This window comes from Eulemur rufifrons, chromosome 5 (genome assembly GCF_041146395.1).
Source record: "Eulemur rufifrons isolate Redbay chromosome 5, OSU_ERuf_1, whole genome shotgun sequence".
NCBI lineage: Eukaryota > Metazoa > Chordata > Mammalia > Primates > Lemuridae > Eulemur > Eulemur rufifrons.
In genome coordinates, this window is record NC_090987.1 from 46597040 (window position 1) to 46611651 (window position 14612).

The following is a 14612-nucleotide window of genomic DNA, read 5'->3' on the forward strand; positions in this document are numbered from 1 at the left end:
ATGGGAGAAATATAAAAAAATTTTAACAAGTGCTGCTGTGTGATCTACTTCCTTATTGACACTAACTGAAGAAAACCTTAGTAAAGATGTACATTATTTTTCGATACTTTTAAGAGTAAGATTTATACTTCCTTTGGATACATCCAAAGGCTGAGAAGGCCCTTAAAAGTAGCAGCAGGAAATCCTAGGTTTACTTGGATTACATCAAGTGTGGTTTGAATTATTAATATTTTGCTAGGAGTTGTGACAGTTTGCATGGAATCATCCACATTCCCTTCATTTTTGAACTGCAGAAAAAACTTGAGAGATAATGAACAGCCTCTAAATACCCCTCTGCTATAACCTCTCATAAGTATCAAGGAATCCAAACCTTTAATGCCCCTTGGAGTTAGAAGGCAGGAAAACTTCTAGTAATTACATTAAAAGTGCGTTAAAACGAGGAAATGTCTCAAATCAGTTGCTCAAGGTTCACATAGCAAGTTAAAAGCTGAGTAGAGACTGAAATCCACGTGTCTCATCTTTTCTTTGATAGTAAATAACAATAAAATCATACTGTTTGTCATGTGTGAGAACTTTCCATAATCTCACTTAATTCTTGCATTATTATTATTCCTTTTTGCAGATGAGAAAATGGAAACCTAGAAAAGTTCAATAACTTGCCCAAGGCCACACAGTTATTGGTAGAACCAGAATTCACTACCAGGTAGTCTGATTCCAGAGCCCATACTCTAAACCACTACACTGGATTTTGCCACTGATAACAAATATTTTCAAAGTTTTGCGGTGGGAAAAAACAATAACCAGTTTTAGAGATTTTAGAGTCAGAAGTGCAATGCCCACCTAAAAATTCAGTTGCTATGGACACTGGTCGATAGCCTGTAGATAGGCATATGATAAAAAGCAAAACAAATTGAGGAACTTGGGAGTTTTAAATGCAATCTTTCTAATCTTAATCTTTTATATTAATGTTTCAAAAAGAGACAAAAGCTTTACATAAACTAAATAGATTCTATACATACTTACATATTTTATTTCAGGCTGCTTGTAATTCAAGTAATTACCAGAATGAGAGACTGTAGGTCTGAGATTTTTTTTATTTCTTGTCTGTAAAATGAGAATATTCATACCTCTCTCATAATACTAATTAAATTATGTAAACTGTACAGCACTGTGCAGATGTCAGAGACTATATTAATTAGCATACAGTAGAGTTCTGCCCTATCACCAAAGTTAAAATTGTTTCCTGTTCATTATTATCACTTTTTAAAAAATAAAATTATGATCTCACAACTCAAAGAAGTTTGGGAAAATAATGATTAATTATACAGCACTTAAAATTAATTCACCCCTATTGTTTTTCATCCCTCTTTTCTCAACCCCACATTTTATTACAGGGTATCAAGACTATTAAATACAATCTTGTTTATGATAATGCCACCTGATCAGTAGCCTTCCAATCTGGTTAACACTTCCTGTTTTGTATTGGCTGGAAGATTACTGAAACAACAGAATGGCCAAAACATTACCAGATTTAGAAGCAGCACTCATACACATACCTTTCGTTTAGTTAAATGTAAACAGCATAAGAATGAAATGTTAAGTTCCCCAAATGTTACATTTTTAACCATCTCTGTCAACCATCCTGTTGAAGTCAGTAATATCTTAAATCAATTCTATTTTGAAGCTAAATTTCTTATTACTTATGGAAGAAAAGTGAGTTTATCCTTAGGAATAATAAGCAAGAGTGGTATACACTGGGTAGAGAATCAACATTTGCATTTTGGCAAAAATTAAGAAAGATCATGCAACCAGCAAGATGGTGACACAGCTCGAAAAAGATAGAGGCAGAACATGAATCCAAGTTTTTTAACACCTTCCAGAGCCACAGAAGAGGCGAGAAGGGGAGTATGTGTGGGTGGAGAGGTCCTAATGTAGACCATTTTCACAAACATAGTTACTTTGGCCCCAAACTTGATGTCCACTGGTCTTGTGTTTTCCCTGGCTTACTGTATAATGAAACGTGAAGAAAGCTGACAGGCAGCTTTGACTACGTTGCGATCACACATGCATTCTATCTGCAGTTTTCCATATTATTTGGGGGCAGCCTCTAGACCTGAAGCAAAGTAAAACAATGTTGGTGTAGGTTCAGCCCCTTGAACAGGACAAATCAAAGTATAGGGACCAATTTAGAGTAGAGACATAGGGGCAGCTGTTTGCATAAACGCCTCTCTCCCCTCCAGCACCCTGCAAAGCAGCAGACTGAAATCAGTAAGGACAAGTGCAGGGCGACAGTGGCACATTTTCTAGTGTGAGACCAACATGGTGACTAAGGGCACGGGCTCTGGTGGCAGATGGACCTGTTCTCCTGTCCTGGCTCTGAGGAGGACTTGACATTGGGCAGGATTTTTAACTTCTTTGAATCTTGTCTTCAATAACAAGTACCTCAGAGTTGTCACAAAACATACAGATTGTATATACAGTGTCTGATACCTGGTAAATATTTAACCTAATACTAGGTTTTATTATTAAAATCCTGATCCACGTGACTATCTTTCCAGTGACTGAGGTTCAAAGTGAAAAAGGAAAAAAAAAAAAAAAAAAAGCAGCAATGACCTCTAAGAATCACCCTAGGAAGCTTCTGCCCTCCAAATGAAAACAGAAAAGGATTCCATTCCAAGTAGGTCTAGTAGCATCGAGTGCTTTCTCAGAACTCCATCAAAGTGACAAGCAGCCTTGGGTGATCTATAACAGAAGTATCTTTTCTTTTCAGATTTCCATTAGCTCACTTGCCATTCTATCCTACCCCGATCGTCATCCTTAATGGCCGGTGGGTGTTCAGGGAGCACCGGCTCACTCGTAGCCACTGCTGGGCAACTCTATTTGCTCTGGGTGCCTCCTCCCTTAAAACCTTCTAGGTTAGTAAGATCCTTACCCAAAGCTGCTGGAAGCCCAGGTTGTCTTTCTTTACTCCTTTAATTTTATTTGCATCAGCGTCTTTCTTGATGCCAGCATTCACTATTTTAAAGAAATATATCTATGTCTCCTACTACCATTCCTCTTCTCGAATTCAGCATCAATGAGGAAGATGAGAATCATTCTAAGGAAATGGTAATATTTAATAGATATATTTTCTCAATGTACATTCACAAAAGTCATTTAGGTATGTTTATATTGGTACTACTAAATTATGACAATTTATTAAAAACCCTTATTTTCTAAAGTATGTTCCATGAACTCAATTAAAATACATACCACAGCAGTTTTTCAAAAAGCATTTTTTACATTTGTGATCATTATTTATAAATCTTTGCAAAACTTTGTACAACTTGGAAAGGGAAGCATTCTATCCCGGACAATAAGCTCCGGGAGTGCAGGAAAGGTACTGGTCTTGCTCACTGCTGCATTCCAGCACCTAGTCCAGGGCCTGGCACATACAGGCTTTCAGTAATTATTTGTCAACTACTACATCTTAATCTTACTCTATAGAAAGCACTTTTGTATAACTAATAGAAATATGCCACAAAGAAGAGCAAAGTGAATTAGTAAACCATTATTCTGGAACTAAAAGGAAAATTAGAATTCTTGGGTAGTAGTCTTAAGGCCCTCTGGGGGGAATGCAACAGATCATTCTGGAATTCACACAAACTAGAAAGGGAACAGTTGGGTGCAGCCTGAAATACACCTAATTTTAGAAAAGCATAATATAAAAATATTTTTAAATGCATGATTTCATGTATGAGACTCAAAAGCCAGCTTTCAAAATTGCCATTCTGGCTCTGCCATCGCAGATGTTGCCAAGGAAGAGCAGGGAGCCCTCCACAGAGGCCAGTGTTTATACTTGACTACACTACAATGACCTACTTACTTTAAAACATATAAATGATGGGCAATCACGAGACCAGAGAAAACTGTAAGACAAATACGTAAGTTTGTAAGACCAAAGCTGCAAATGGGCTGAAGCTTACAGAACACCAAGACAAACACAGCTTCTGTAGGATTTTCACTTAAGAAGACTTAATGAAGTCTAATATAGCTTGGAGCCAATGACTGTAGAACAGACAGATGATGAAGGCAAAAGAGAACTTCAATTTTGCTTCTGTCTGCTCCACTGAGAATGCCCCTTAGGAAAAAGGGAACATTTAATTTAGGAAGAAGGGAATATTTACAGTGCACCTAGAAAGTAGTGGGTGCTGGGTGTGGTCTGTACCAGTTAATACATTAATCCACACAGCAGACCATGAGGCAAAAATCCCTCTCTCTACTTTAGAGATGATGAAACAGGCTCAGGGGAGTTAATAATATGTCTGAATGCACACATTGAGAAAAAGGACCAGGACCCCAATCCAAGTTTGACTTGAAAACTCTTTCCACTAAACCACATGTCCTCCTTATACTGAAAATACTTAAATGAATATTGGGAACATCTCTTGAAGAGATCATGAAAACACTCAACTGCTGGAATCTGTCACAACCCAAGAAAAATTACATTCAGGGCTCCTGAGATGAGATCAGTACGGCAACCTTTAAGGAATCACAGATACCAGATGGCAGGGAAATGGCACTCTTGTTTTTAAAAAGAAGACATAAGACTGAGAAGGGGCACACTCTCTCTGCTAGCCAGGGGTCAAACCTCTTCTGCCTTTGTTTCCCCAGGCCCCAGACCATCAGCCTCGCACCTGATGCTTCACACGTTGAGTAGGCAACACACTGTCTTTACCCATCTGAAGTGCTGTCACAGAGGTGCAGGACTAACCTTACTTTGAATAGTTCCAAAGGAGAGAGTTCCCAGTTACAAGGGGGTATGCAAAAACGGAGACAGACTTCAGAGAGCAAAGTCAGAGTTCCCCGTTCTCTTTCCTGGAAGCCACAGCTGACTCCTCCTAGGAGGCAGAACTCTACAGTACGACCCTTACTAGACTAGTCCTGCTACACTCACACAGTGGGCTTTTAGCCTCTGGGAGCTAATGACCACCAACAGCATTACTACAGGAAAGTGAACTCCAGCTTCCACATGACCAACTTAACAGATAACTACAGAAAATAACCCATTACATTGGAAACTACATAAATTTGCATCATTTTTCCCCCTCATCTCAATCTTTTTTTTTTCCTAAAAAGATAGGAATTTGCTCACATCAAGCTCATTTGATGGTAACTTCTATACTCTGTTACAACTTTAAACTAATGATCAAATTAATGGCAGACAAATTACCTTAACTTTAGACTTCCTAAAATTCCCTCACTCAATCAGTACTAATACAATGCATCAAGTGTGTGGACATTCTTTGTACAAACAGAAAAAAGTGATTTGTAAATAATGAAAAGGTAGTAATAGCGACATTTAGTCTTTTCCTTTCCTCTTACACTGCCGACTCAGAGTAACCACATAACCACATTTCAGAATTAACTCCCTGTGTTGTTGGAGGTACTCGTGAACAATCTAACATGATGACTTCACTACTCCAGGAACTCCTACCGCCAGCTAGGGGTGGAGAGGCCTCTGTGCTGACCAGGACCCAGCAAACAGGAGAGCCGCAATATTATCACTTTGCTGCCACCAAAAATATACCAAGAAAACATACACCCTAATGCACATACAAACCCAGTACCAGTGGCAGAAATAACACAAATATATTTCTCGTGCAAAATAGGTCAAATGATAAATATTTGCATAATACAAATAAGGTGCAGAAAATTAAGCCATCTTTTGGGGGGCTATGTGATTTCAATGGGGGTTAATACCACACATTTAATTTGTAACTCAGTCAAGCCACGATGAAGATAGTATAGGAAATACATTTTGGTACAAACCTGGATATGTGGAAGCTTGCTATGAAAAAATGAAAACAGGAATGACGGAAGTATATTTTCTTTTATATACAAAAATGAAGGACCAAAATAAGGTTTGTTGAAGTAGCTATCAACAAGATGTTAAATTTTTTCCTTTGCTTTGGTTAAAACAGCCCAGGAACAGCAATCAGTTCCCCATCTACTAATAGCATAAAAACACAGTGACAGGACTACTTTTAGTACAGAATAAACAACCTTCAAGAAAAGAAATTAAATTAATTTTAAGCTAAATTAAACATTTTACCAATAAATAAAATTTTTAAAAAGGTATCATCTTCATCCTACAATCTTGGGCAGAACATATACACCAATTTTAAAAATAAAATTTCTCCCACAATAGTAATTACAGGTGTTAATGCAACAAGCTATGAAATGAAATTACTTTAATATATTTTTTAAAAATCCTAGCAACCAAAAATGAATTTTAAAAGGTTGACATTTTCTATAATTCTACATATTCTAAAATGATTGACTAATACTTTATTACAGAACGTAATTCAAACTATTGTTGGCATTTCAATATACTCCTAAAGAAATGGTTAAAAGAACATTTAGTACACCAAAACTGGAACAGAGTTTATAATTCTGCTTTACAGCTTTGAAAAGGCAATCAACTTCTATTTAAAATGGTGACCAGTGATGAAATATACTTCAAAACAAACGTTTGGTCTGACAATCTTTAATATTTGTTAAAAACAGTCTGATGTTTGTTGCTGATGGAAGTTATTTTAATCCAATGTGCAAAAAAAGTGCAGCTGTCTGCTTTTACTCAAAATACGTAAGACCAGCACTACTATTTACACACTTGAAAGATTTCAAATTTATTAAGTAAGCATATTGCATCTCCTTTATGGATAAATCATGTGCTGCAGAGAGCCCCAAAGCGTGATGACATTCTGTTAAGTTACACAAGTGTATCTGAAGAAATATCTGTTCTTGTCCTAATTTTGATCCTAAATAAAAATCCAATTCCAAAATCAATTAAGAATGACTTTAATCTAGTAATCTTGGAATAGTGGCACATGTAAAGCCTTGTCTCTGGGAGCCTTTTCTACTCCTCTCACCACCGGTTCACTCCACAGATCCCAGCTGGCGCAGAGTGGCCGTGCCTAAGAGGATCCTGAGAACTCAGCCCCAAGACCAACATCAGTCGGGTGGCTTCGCTCAGCCTTCAGTACGTGTGACTACAGCTTTTGGGGTAGGTAAAGGGCAATCAAAATGCGTGAAGAAACCCTTCAGCAAAGCAACCATTATCTGTCCACAAAAAACAGTGAAAAACAGTGATATAAAATTAACAAACCAAATATAAATCTAATACCATTCTGCATTTCCAGAACTTGTTTTCGTATCTGCGCAGTGTTCTTGGTTAACCACCCATCGGTATTTTCTGCATCTACCTGAAGTACTTTAAGTTATTAAAACTGCTGTTTTGACCATAAGTCACATAGAATTGTGATGATTAGGAAATCACTTTACTTAATTCTCACTCTGTGCAGCGCACTCACCAGCGAGTGGAGAGGAATTTAAAATGGAAGTCTCTCACTTCTAAACTGGACACAGGAGTCTCAAATTAAAATCATAAAAAAGGGGGGAGTGGGGTTTACTGGCAACATGAATACTAGACACCAGACAGGACAGCAAAACTGTTTGGTCAGAACTTAGGAACATTATTTCCTTGCACAGTTTTAAAAATACCTAACCCAGCACTGCCTTCAGTCCAATGAGTACAATGCTCCTACACTTCCACAAAAATAGAGAAACTGCCATCCATTCGCTATGATCAATGCGATCTCAGTCTCCGCTTCCCAGGCACAGTGTCCCTGTCCCATCACCTCTAGCTGCAGGCTATTGTTTCCAACTGCTGCTCGGCTTCTGCGGCCATGGCCGCGGCCTGCAACTGTTCTGTTTCGCTCTGGATGGCGCTGGGAGTAACTTGCTTCCTTTCACTGTGCATATTGTTCTCGTGCCTTTTCAGATCCGACGCCTTGGCAAAGGCTTTGGTGCAGGAGCCGCACACAAAAGGCTTTTCCCCTCTGTGTCTCCTTTCGTGATCCTTGAGGTGGGACTTGTGTTTGAAGGCTTTGTCACACATGTGGCACGCGAACGGTCTTTCGTTACTGTGAACTCGCTCGTGCTTCTTTAAGTCTGGGGCGCGGATGAATGATTTTCCACACACCTCGCAACTGTAGGGCTTATACCCCGTGTGGATTTTGAGGTGTTCCTTCAGGTGGGCCTGTGTGGTGAAACCTTTCGTACACATCTCACAGACAAATGGCCTGTCTGCCGTGTGGAGTTTCTCATGCTTCCTCAGTCTGCCTTCGTCAGAAAACGTCTTGCCACACGCCTGGCAGGCAATCTGCTCCCGATGGTGACCATAAAGCAAATACTCAAACTTCATGTCACTGGCAGCTGTCGTCCAGCCCGGTGTCTGTTCATCTTTCACTTCACTCATCCCGTCATTAAATGTTAAGGCTTGAGGGGTCTGTGACCCCAAATCTTTTGATTCCGGGGTCTCCATGGATTCTACTTCCTGGCCGTAGCAATTGACTTTCCGCACTTCCTCGCTTCCCAGCTCTTTCAGGATCGCTTCCTGAACCCTGAGTGTGGTTGTGGGCGACTTGCCGTCCTCCTGACTCGGGGGTGTGCCTTCTACCGTGTCATCGGAAGGACTGTCATCCTGATCCCCGATTTCTTCCACATCGTCATCCTGAGTGTCAGTAGCATCTCCAATGGGGCGATTTATTTTGAGGCAATACTTACTTTTTGACTGACCGTTATTTTCATCGGGACTAGACACATCACGCTTCTGAGAACAGAGTTTATCCAAAAATCGGATACCAAGAATCTGACCCGATGACATCATTAAGTTAACATCTTCTTTTTTCACAGAAATCTTTGCTGTGTACATGTAGTTCAGGACCTCTTCAAATATATCAGAACGAAGAAAATCTATTTCTATGACTGAAGAACTATCAACCTCAAGCTTCTTGAAAAGCTTTTTAAAGTAGGTGCTGCAAGCGGCAAGAACACATCTGTGTGCTCTGAATTTCACATCTTCAACCACAATAGCAATATCACAAAATTCCCCTTCTAGGCGTTGTTCATTTAGCGTTTTCAGAAACAGAGTTTTATGATCATCGTCATTATATTTAATGGTTTCAGACATACTGATGAAAAACTCCTATAAAAAATTTTTTAAAAAAAGAAAATTTAGTAATTCTGAATAGTACTTTCCCATGCAGAGAACAAAGCCACATTATCATTTTCTGATCAATGTTTGGAACCTAACAATTTCAGAAAGTCAATATCAGAGTGATCCATAAATAGGAGTAGAAAAGACTCATCCCAACTTAGAGATTTCCACATTGTTACTTCTATTTATTTTCAGTTTACCATTTGCCTAATACTAATGGTAATAATAGCAACTTTTACTGAGCATATAATACATACACGGCATTGTTCTATGTGCTTTAAATGTTTAATTTAATGTTCTAATAAACTTATGAGGTACATATCACTGTCCCCATTTTATAGACAAAATCAGAAACCTGCCTAATATTCTATAGCTATTTAGTGAGAGCTGACACTCAAATGCAGACAACCTAGTTTCAAAACCCATGCTTCCTGACAACCATAGGTAACTCAACCTCAAGGTTTAAAAAATAGGTTTGAGGCAAGGAGCCTCTAGCCCTGTATGTTGCATATACTCTAACTCCATGAATGGAAGATTCAGTAAAATAACAAACTGCTCAGCGTTATACTTCCCTGACAAAAGAGACAAATCCCTAGCGCAGAACTAGAGGAGGACATGAATGCCAAATTAATACTCCATTCAGTATTGTTTTCTAATTTTTCCAGAGCAGTTCTGGATCACTTCTGAATGAGGGTCAAGGTTTAATCTGACCCTAAGTGAATCAGATGACATTTGGGAAGACAGTGATGAGTGGCTTAGTTCCCCTGGATACCAATCTACTGGATACTATCCAGATAAAAGTGTCGTTAACATTGGATGTACTTGATAAATGCTGCAAGTATTTTATAAGCAAAAGAAATTCAGAACTGGCATGAAAGACCTCTGTCACCATGTTAAAGAACTGGTCTTAAAATAATATGTTCTATACGTTTTCTTTTAAAAAACGTTGTTTTAGTTTTATTTAACAAAATATAATCCTGCGGAAAATATGTAATTTCCCCAGAGAAACAAAAGTATTAATGCATAATGAGAATACATATATATACGCAAATGCCTAATCATTTCAAGATTTAATATCCAAAGTTATAGTTACCATGAACAACTCAGGCTATTATCTTAATGCCTTAAACGTCAAAATCTTCAGATCAGAGAAACTCTGATCAAAAGCACGCCAGACCTACAGGAAAAAGGACAAACAAGAATGAGGTAGGATCTTGCTCTATTCCAAAACCTAAACCAAGAATGTTTTTAAGAATTGATTTTTAAAAATAAACTTTCCTTTCTTGTTCTGTCTCCTGTGCATCTACCCATTTTCAGTTTGGGAGCAGAAAGGCAGGTAGCTGGCAACATCAAGCCCAGTTCTGAACACATATGGACTAGAACAGGTAAGGGCTGTTACACTTGGGCATGAAGGGGTTGAGCACTCGGAACTGAAAGGAGGTGTTGGAGAAACACTAAGGGAGTCTCCTCACAAACAAAGCCCACGTTCGTATTTGTACAGATGCTGATGGTGACACAGAAAAAGCCAATAAGTGCACCGTGTCCTGTATCCCCCATTTCCTGCTGGGTACGTAGCCCTCTACATTTTTCTCCACACTCAGACATACAGAAGTTTATATATTTATAAATAAAGCTACAGAAGTACACATACCCAACAGTTAACACGGGAAGAGAGGAAACAGTGGTTGCTTTTTTCTTTCTGCACTTGTGTGAGGTAGTACACGTTTGCCTTTACAGACTGCATTTGAGGCTGGGCATAGTAGCCCTTGCCTGCAATCCCAGGACTTTGGGAGGCTGAGGCAGGAGAATCACTTGAAGCCAGGAGTTCAAGACGAGCCTGGGCAACATAGTGACATCGCATCTCCCCCCAAAATTTAAAAAATTAGCAGGGCATGATGGCCCACACGTGTCGTCTCGGTTACTTGGGAAGCTGAGGTAAGAGGATCACTTGAGCCCAGGAGGTTGAGGTTACCGTGAGCTATGACTGCACCACTGCACTTCAGCCTGGGTGATCCTGTCTCTGAAAATAAATAACTAAAGATTGCATTTGAGAAACCCAGGTGTTTCTACATATAGCCCCACACGGAGGATCAAAGAATTTTAGCTTTCTTGTGAGTTTTAACTCTTACCCAAGAACTCCATCCTGCAGACCAATATCCTGAAAAACATAAAAAGTTTCCTCTACTGAACGGTGACCACACGAATAAGCTGTGTGGTGTGGTAGGAGCCAAGGACTGGGCTGTGATAGTCTTATGCAAAAACTGTGGTGCGAGTCTCCAACATGCAGTGCAACACTGAAAATCATAAAAAGCTCCCCCTACAGAAAGGTGAATACACCAGAGAATGAGGGTTTTCTCATCTGCACAGTGTCAGGGTTGGGCAAAATTATTCCTAAGGATGCTTCTGACTTGATCATTCTAGTGTCTCTGCCTTCCTGTTCCCTAGATGCACCCTGTAGTCACCTCCAGAGAGAAGGCAGCCCAGGCAAAACCTTCCTACCCTGATACTTCCTTCTGCGGTTAGAAACCAGCCCTGGGGCTTGTGGGATAAAAGTGCTTGGGACCAGAGAGAGGAGTGGCCTTACAGAAGCCATGGCAACGTATCAGTGTGCTTTTTTTTTTTTTTTTTTTCATTTTTGTCCAGCGTGTATTTGGCTACCCATCTCTCTCTCTCTCGCTTTCTCTCAATCTCTGAGGACCACAAAGGAGACAGTGTGTCCATCAGTCCATTGTTTTTCACATTGAAACGTTCCAATTGCTAAATTCAAGTGAGGCAAACTGGAAGACAGCCGTTGCCAGTATCTGTGTAGGTAGGTGTAGGGAAAGACATAGCTCCGACTGCACCTCCATAATAAAGCTGCCCCTTCCTAACTGCTCTCCAAACCGCTGGCGCGCTGAGCCCCCGTTCCAGTGCAGGGAGCTTCCTGCAAAACCAAACTTACATAAGCGGCTGCAGCCACCTCCCCTACCCCGGAGCAGCCCGACAATGGCGGCTGCACCACTTCCCTGTTGCAGCCTCGCAACTTCGGAATCCAAAGGAAGCAGGGAACCAAGCGCAAGACCCAAGGAGCCTTCACGGCGTGTGGAGCCCTGGCTCTCATTTCTTTCCGCCCAGGAGGTGGGGAAGTGGATAAGGCCGTTTGCATTGCTTCCGAAACAAAAGCTCCAGCCTCGGAGCCAGGTGGTGAAAGAGCCACTGTCCCTTTCATAATCAAACGTTGGGTGCAGGCTCAGGGCCGCGGCTCGGAGCAGGGGAGGGAGGGCCCGCGACCGGCGGCGGCCCCGGCGGCGCGACAAGCGGGAGCGGGCGTGCGGCCGGCTCCGCAGCCCCGCGCCGCGCCGCGCCCCGCTCCGCCCGCGAGCCCGGAGCTCGCGCCCCGCGCACTCCCCGGCCAGCTCGCGCTGGGCCCTCCCCCGCCCTCCCGCGGCCGGGGGCGGGGGCGGCGCGCGGCCGGCTTCCCCGAGCTTCGCGGGCGCACCCGGGAGTGCGAGCGCGGGGGTCCCGGCCCCCTCCTCCGCTGGCGGCTAGGGGCGGCGCGGCAGGGCCCCGGGCTCGGAGAGGCGGCGCCCGGCGGGCCGCGCTCGGCGCCGGGCTCGGGCCGTCCCCACCCCCACCGCGGTGCACTGCGGCGGTGCGAGCGGGGGCGGCCATGAACTCGGCCGAGCGCGCGCGCGGGGCCGCCACCGCCTGGCTGCTCCCCGAGCCCGCTCGCCGGCCTGCGCGGCCCCCGGGCGCCCCGTCCCCACGCCCAGCCCCGGCCCACGCCCGTTCCCGCTCGCACCGCGCCGCCGGCGGCCGCCGCTCGTCCTAGAGCTGGCTGGTGCCCCAGAACTCGGCGAGAACGCGCTTCTTCCGGGCCGCCCCGCCAGCCGCTGGCCGCCCCCGCGCCCGCCTCGCGGACGGCCCTGGTCCCTTCCGCACCCCGGCCCGCGCTTACCTGCAGCCTGGCACAGCCACAGACACTCGCCGTGGGTTCCCCGCGCTCACTAGCACGCAGGCCGGGACGGGATGGACGCGGGGCGCGGGGGCACGGTGGGTGGCAGTGTGTTTTGGATTTTTTTTTTTTTTTTTTAGTTTGGGGAGGGGGCGGGGTGGGGGAATCGTGCACGTCCCTGATGGTAGCAGCCCTCCTCCTGCACGAGCACAGAATGTCTAGTCGGCCGTGAACACCCCCACCACCCCCCCCTCCCGTGCATGCGCGGTGCGGGTTGGGGGGAAGGCGCGCCGCCGGCTTGCGCAGGCACGGAACTCGACCGAGCTCCTAAGTGGGCGAGCAGGGAAAGGGTTAATCCGGGCCCTCGCCGACGCTTTCGTTCCAGACTACGGGGCCGCCCCCGGAGGGCCCTGGCCTGCGCACGCGCGCGCACGCGCGCGACATGGGGCGCGCGGAGCCCGCGCGCGGGAGAAAGGGTGGGCGGGGCAGGGGCGGGGCTTCGGGAGCAGAGGAGCGTATGCACGAGCGCCGGGCGCGGGCACCCGCCCTGCCTCGAGCTCCCGCCTTCCGCCTTGACTCCTGGGCTGCCGCCCGCGCCCAGCGCCGGGGCTGCGCCGGGGAGGCGGGAGCCTGCGCTCCCGTGCGTGTGCATGTGCGTGGGCCAGTGCCGCCCCCGGGCGCGCGCAGGCTGGGCGCTGAGGCTGCGGGTTGGGCTTAGGCTCCTGGACCGGCGCCCCGGGTACCTTCGCCCTCCGCGCGCACCAGCCGGCACCGGGACGCACGCCCGTGGGCGTCTGGCCTCGGCTGGTGTCGCTGCCAGAGTATGTTTATGGAGAAATGATTGGTGCACGATAAACGTTTGCAGAACAAATGAAAAAATGACGTCTTTGATTTGGAGTATAAGGGGCGACCGCAGTCACCCAGGAGAAAGGGATCACCCTAGGGCTCTGGAGCTGGCCAAGCCGAGCTCGCGCTCCTGCGTTTACCAGGACACGCTCAAGGAAAAGTCGCGGAGGCGGGAGGCGCTAGCCCCTCTGTGACAGTCTAGACCTTGTTCGCAATTTCATTTGACGCTCCCTCGGAGAGCTCTGATAGCGTGGCTCTGTCCTCACTTTCCTGTTCAGCACCAGCAGTGGCTCCATTGCTGTGGACACCTCGCCGCGCTCCCTCTGACGCGCCGGTTGTGCTTGTGCCTGGCAGTGGGACCTGGGACAGTCCTCCCGCTCCCGCGTTTGCTGCTCACGCAAATACTATAATAGAAGCCGGACGGCAATACCGCATTGTCTTAGAGTCGTTTCTGTTGCTTTATCACACTCAATTTAACAGCATTTCGCAAAACGCGTGTCATTTAATATTTAAAAATTAGAGCAGGACTCTCCTCGGGAGCTTGTGCGAAGATTGCATATGATAATGCTTGTAACAGGCACCTAAGTAAACATTTACTTAAATCAAGATATGCTTGGCTGCATGAATTTTCTGAAGGAAATTCTATATTGCCGCAGTTGATTTTGTAATATTAACCATGTTAGTTTAACATTCACAAGATGGTTTTAAACACATATACACACTTTTTTTTTTTTTTTTGAGGCGAGTCTCACTTTGTTGCATCGGGTAGAGTACAGTGGCGTCAGCCTG

General features: G+C 44.4%; 1 protein-coding gene across 4 annotated transcripts; it reads right to left on the minus strand.

Moving 5' to 3' along the window:
• Positions 1-5858: 5858 nt before the first annotated feature.
• Positions 5859-13193, minus strand: ZBTB14 (zinc finger and BTB domain containing 14). Of its 4 annotated transcripts, XM_069468248.1 has the most exons (5): positions 11985-12303; positions 11173-11201; positions 11016-11063; positions 10137-10220; positions 6666-9031 (listed from the first exon to the last, which is right to left on the minus strand). In XM_069468248.1, the coding sequence occupies exons 4-5, from the start codon at positions 10137-10139 to the stop codon at positions 7685-7687; spliced, it is 1350 nt and encodes a 449-aa protein (XP_069324349.1). In that variant the 5' UTR covers positions 10140-10220; positions 11016-11063; positions 11173-11201; positions 11985-12303; the 3' UTR covers positions 6666-7684. The 4 variants fall into 4 exon arrangements, with proteins under 4 accessions (XP_069324351.1, XP_069324352.1, XP_069324349.1 ...); XM_069468250.1 differs by lacking the exons at positions 11016-11063; positions 11985-12303 and adding an exon at positions 12981-13193 and having other exon boundaries at positions 5859-9031; XM_069468251.1 differs by lacking the exons at positions 11016-11063; positions 11173-11201; positions 11985-12303 and adding an exon at positions 12981-13193 and having other exon boundaries at positions 5859-9031.
• Positions 13194-14612: the final 1419 nt, after the last annotated feature.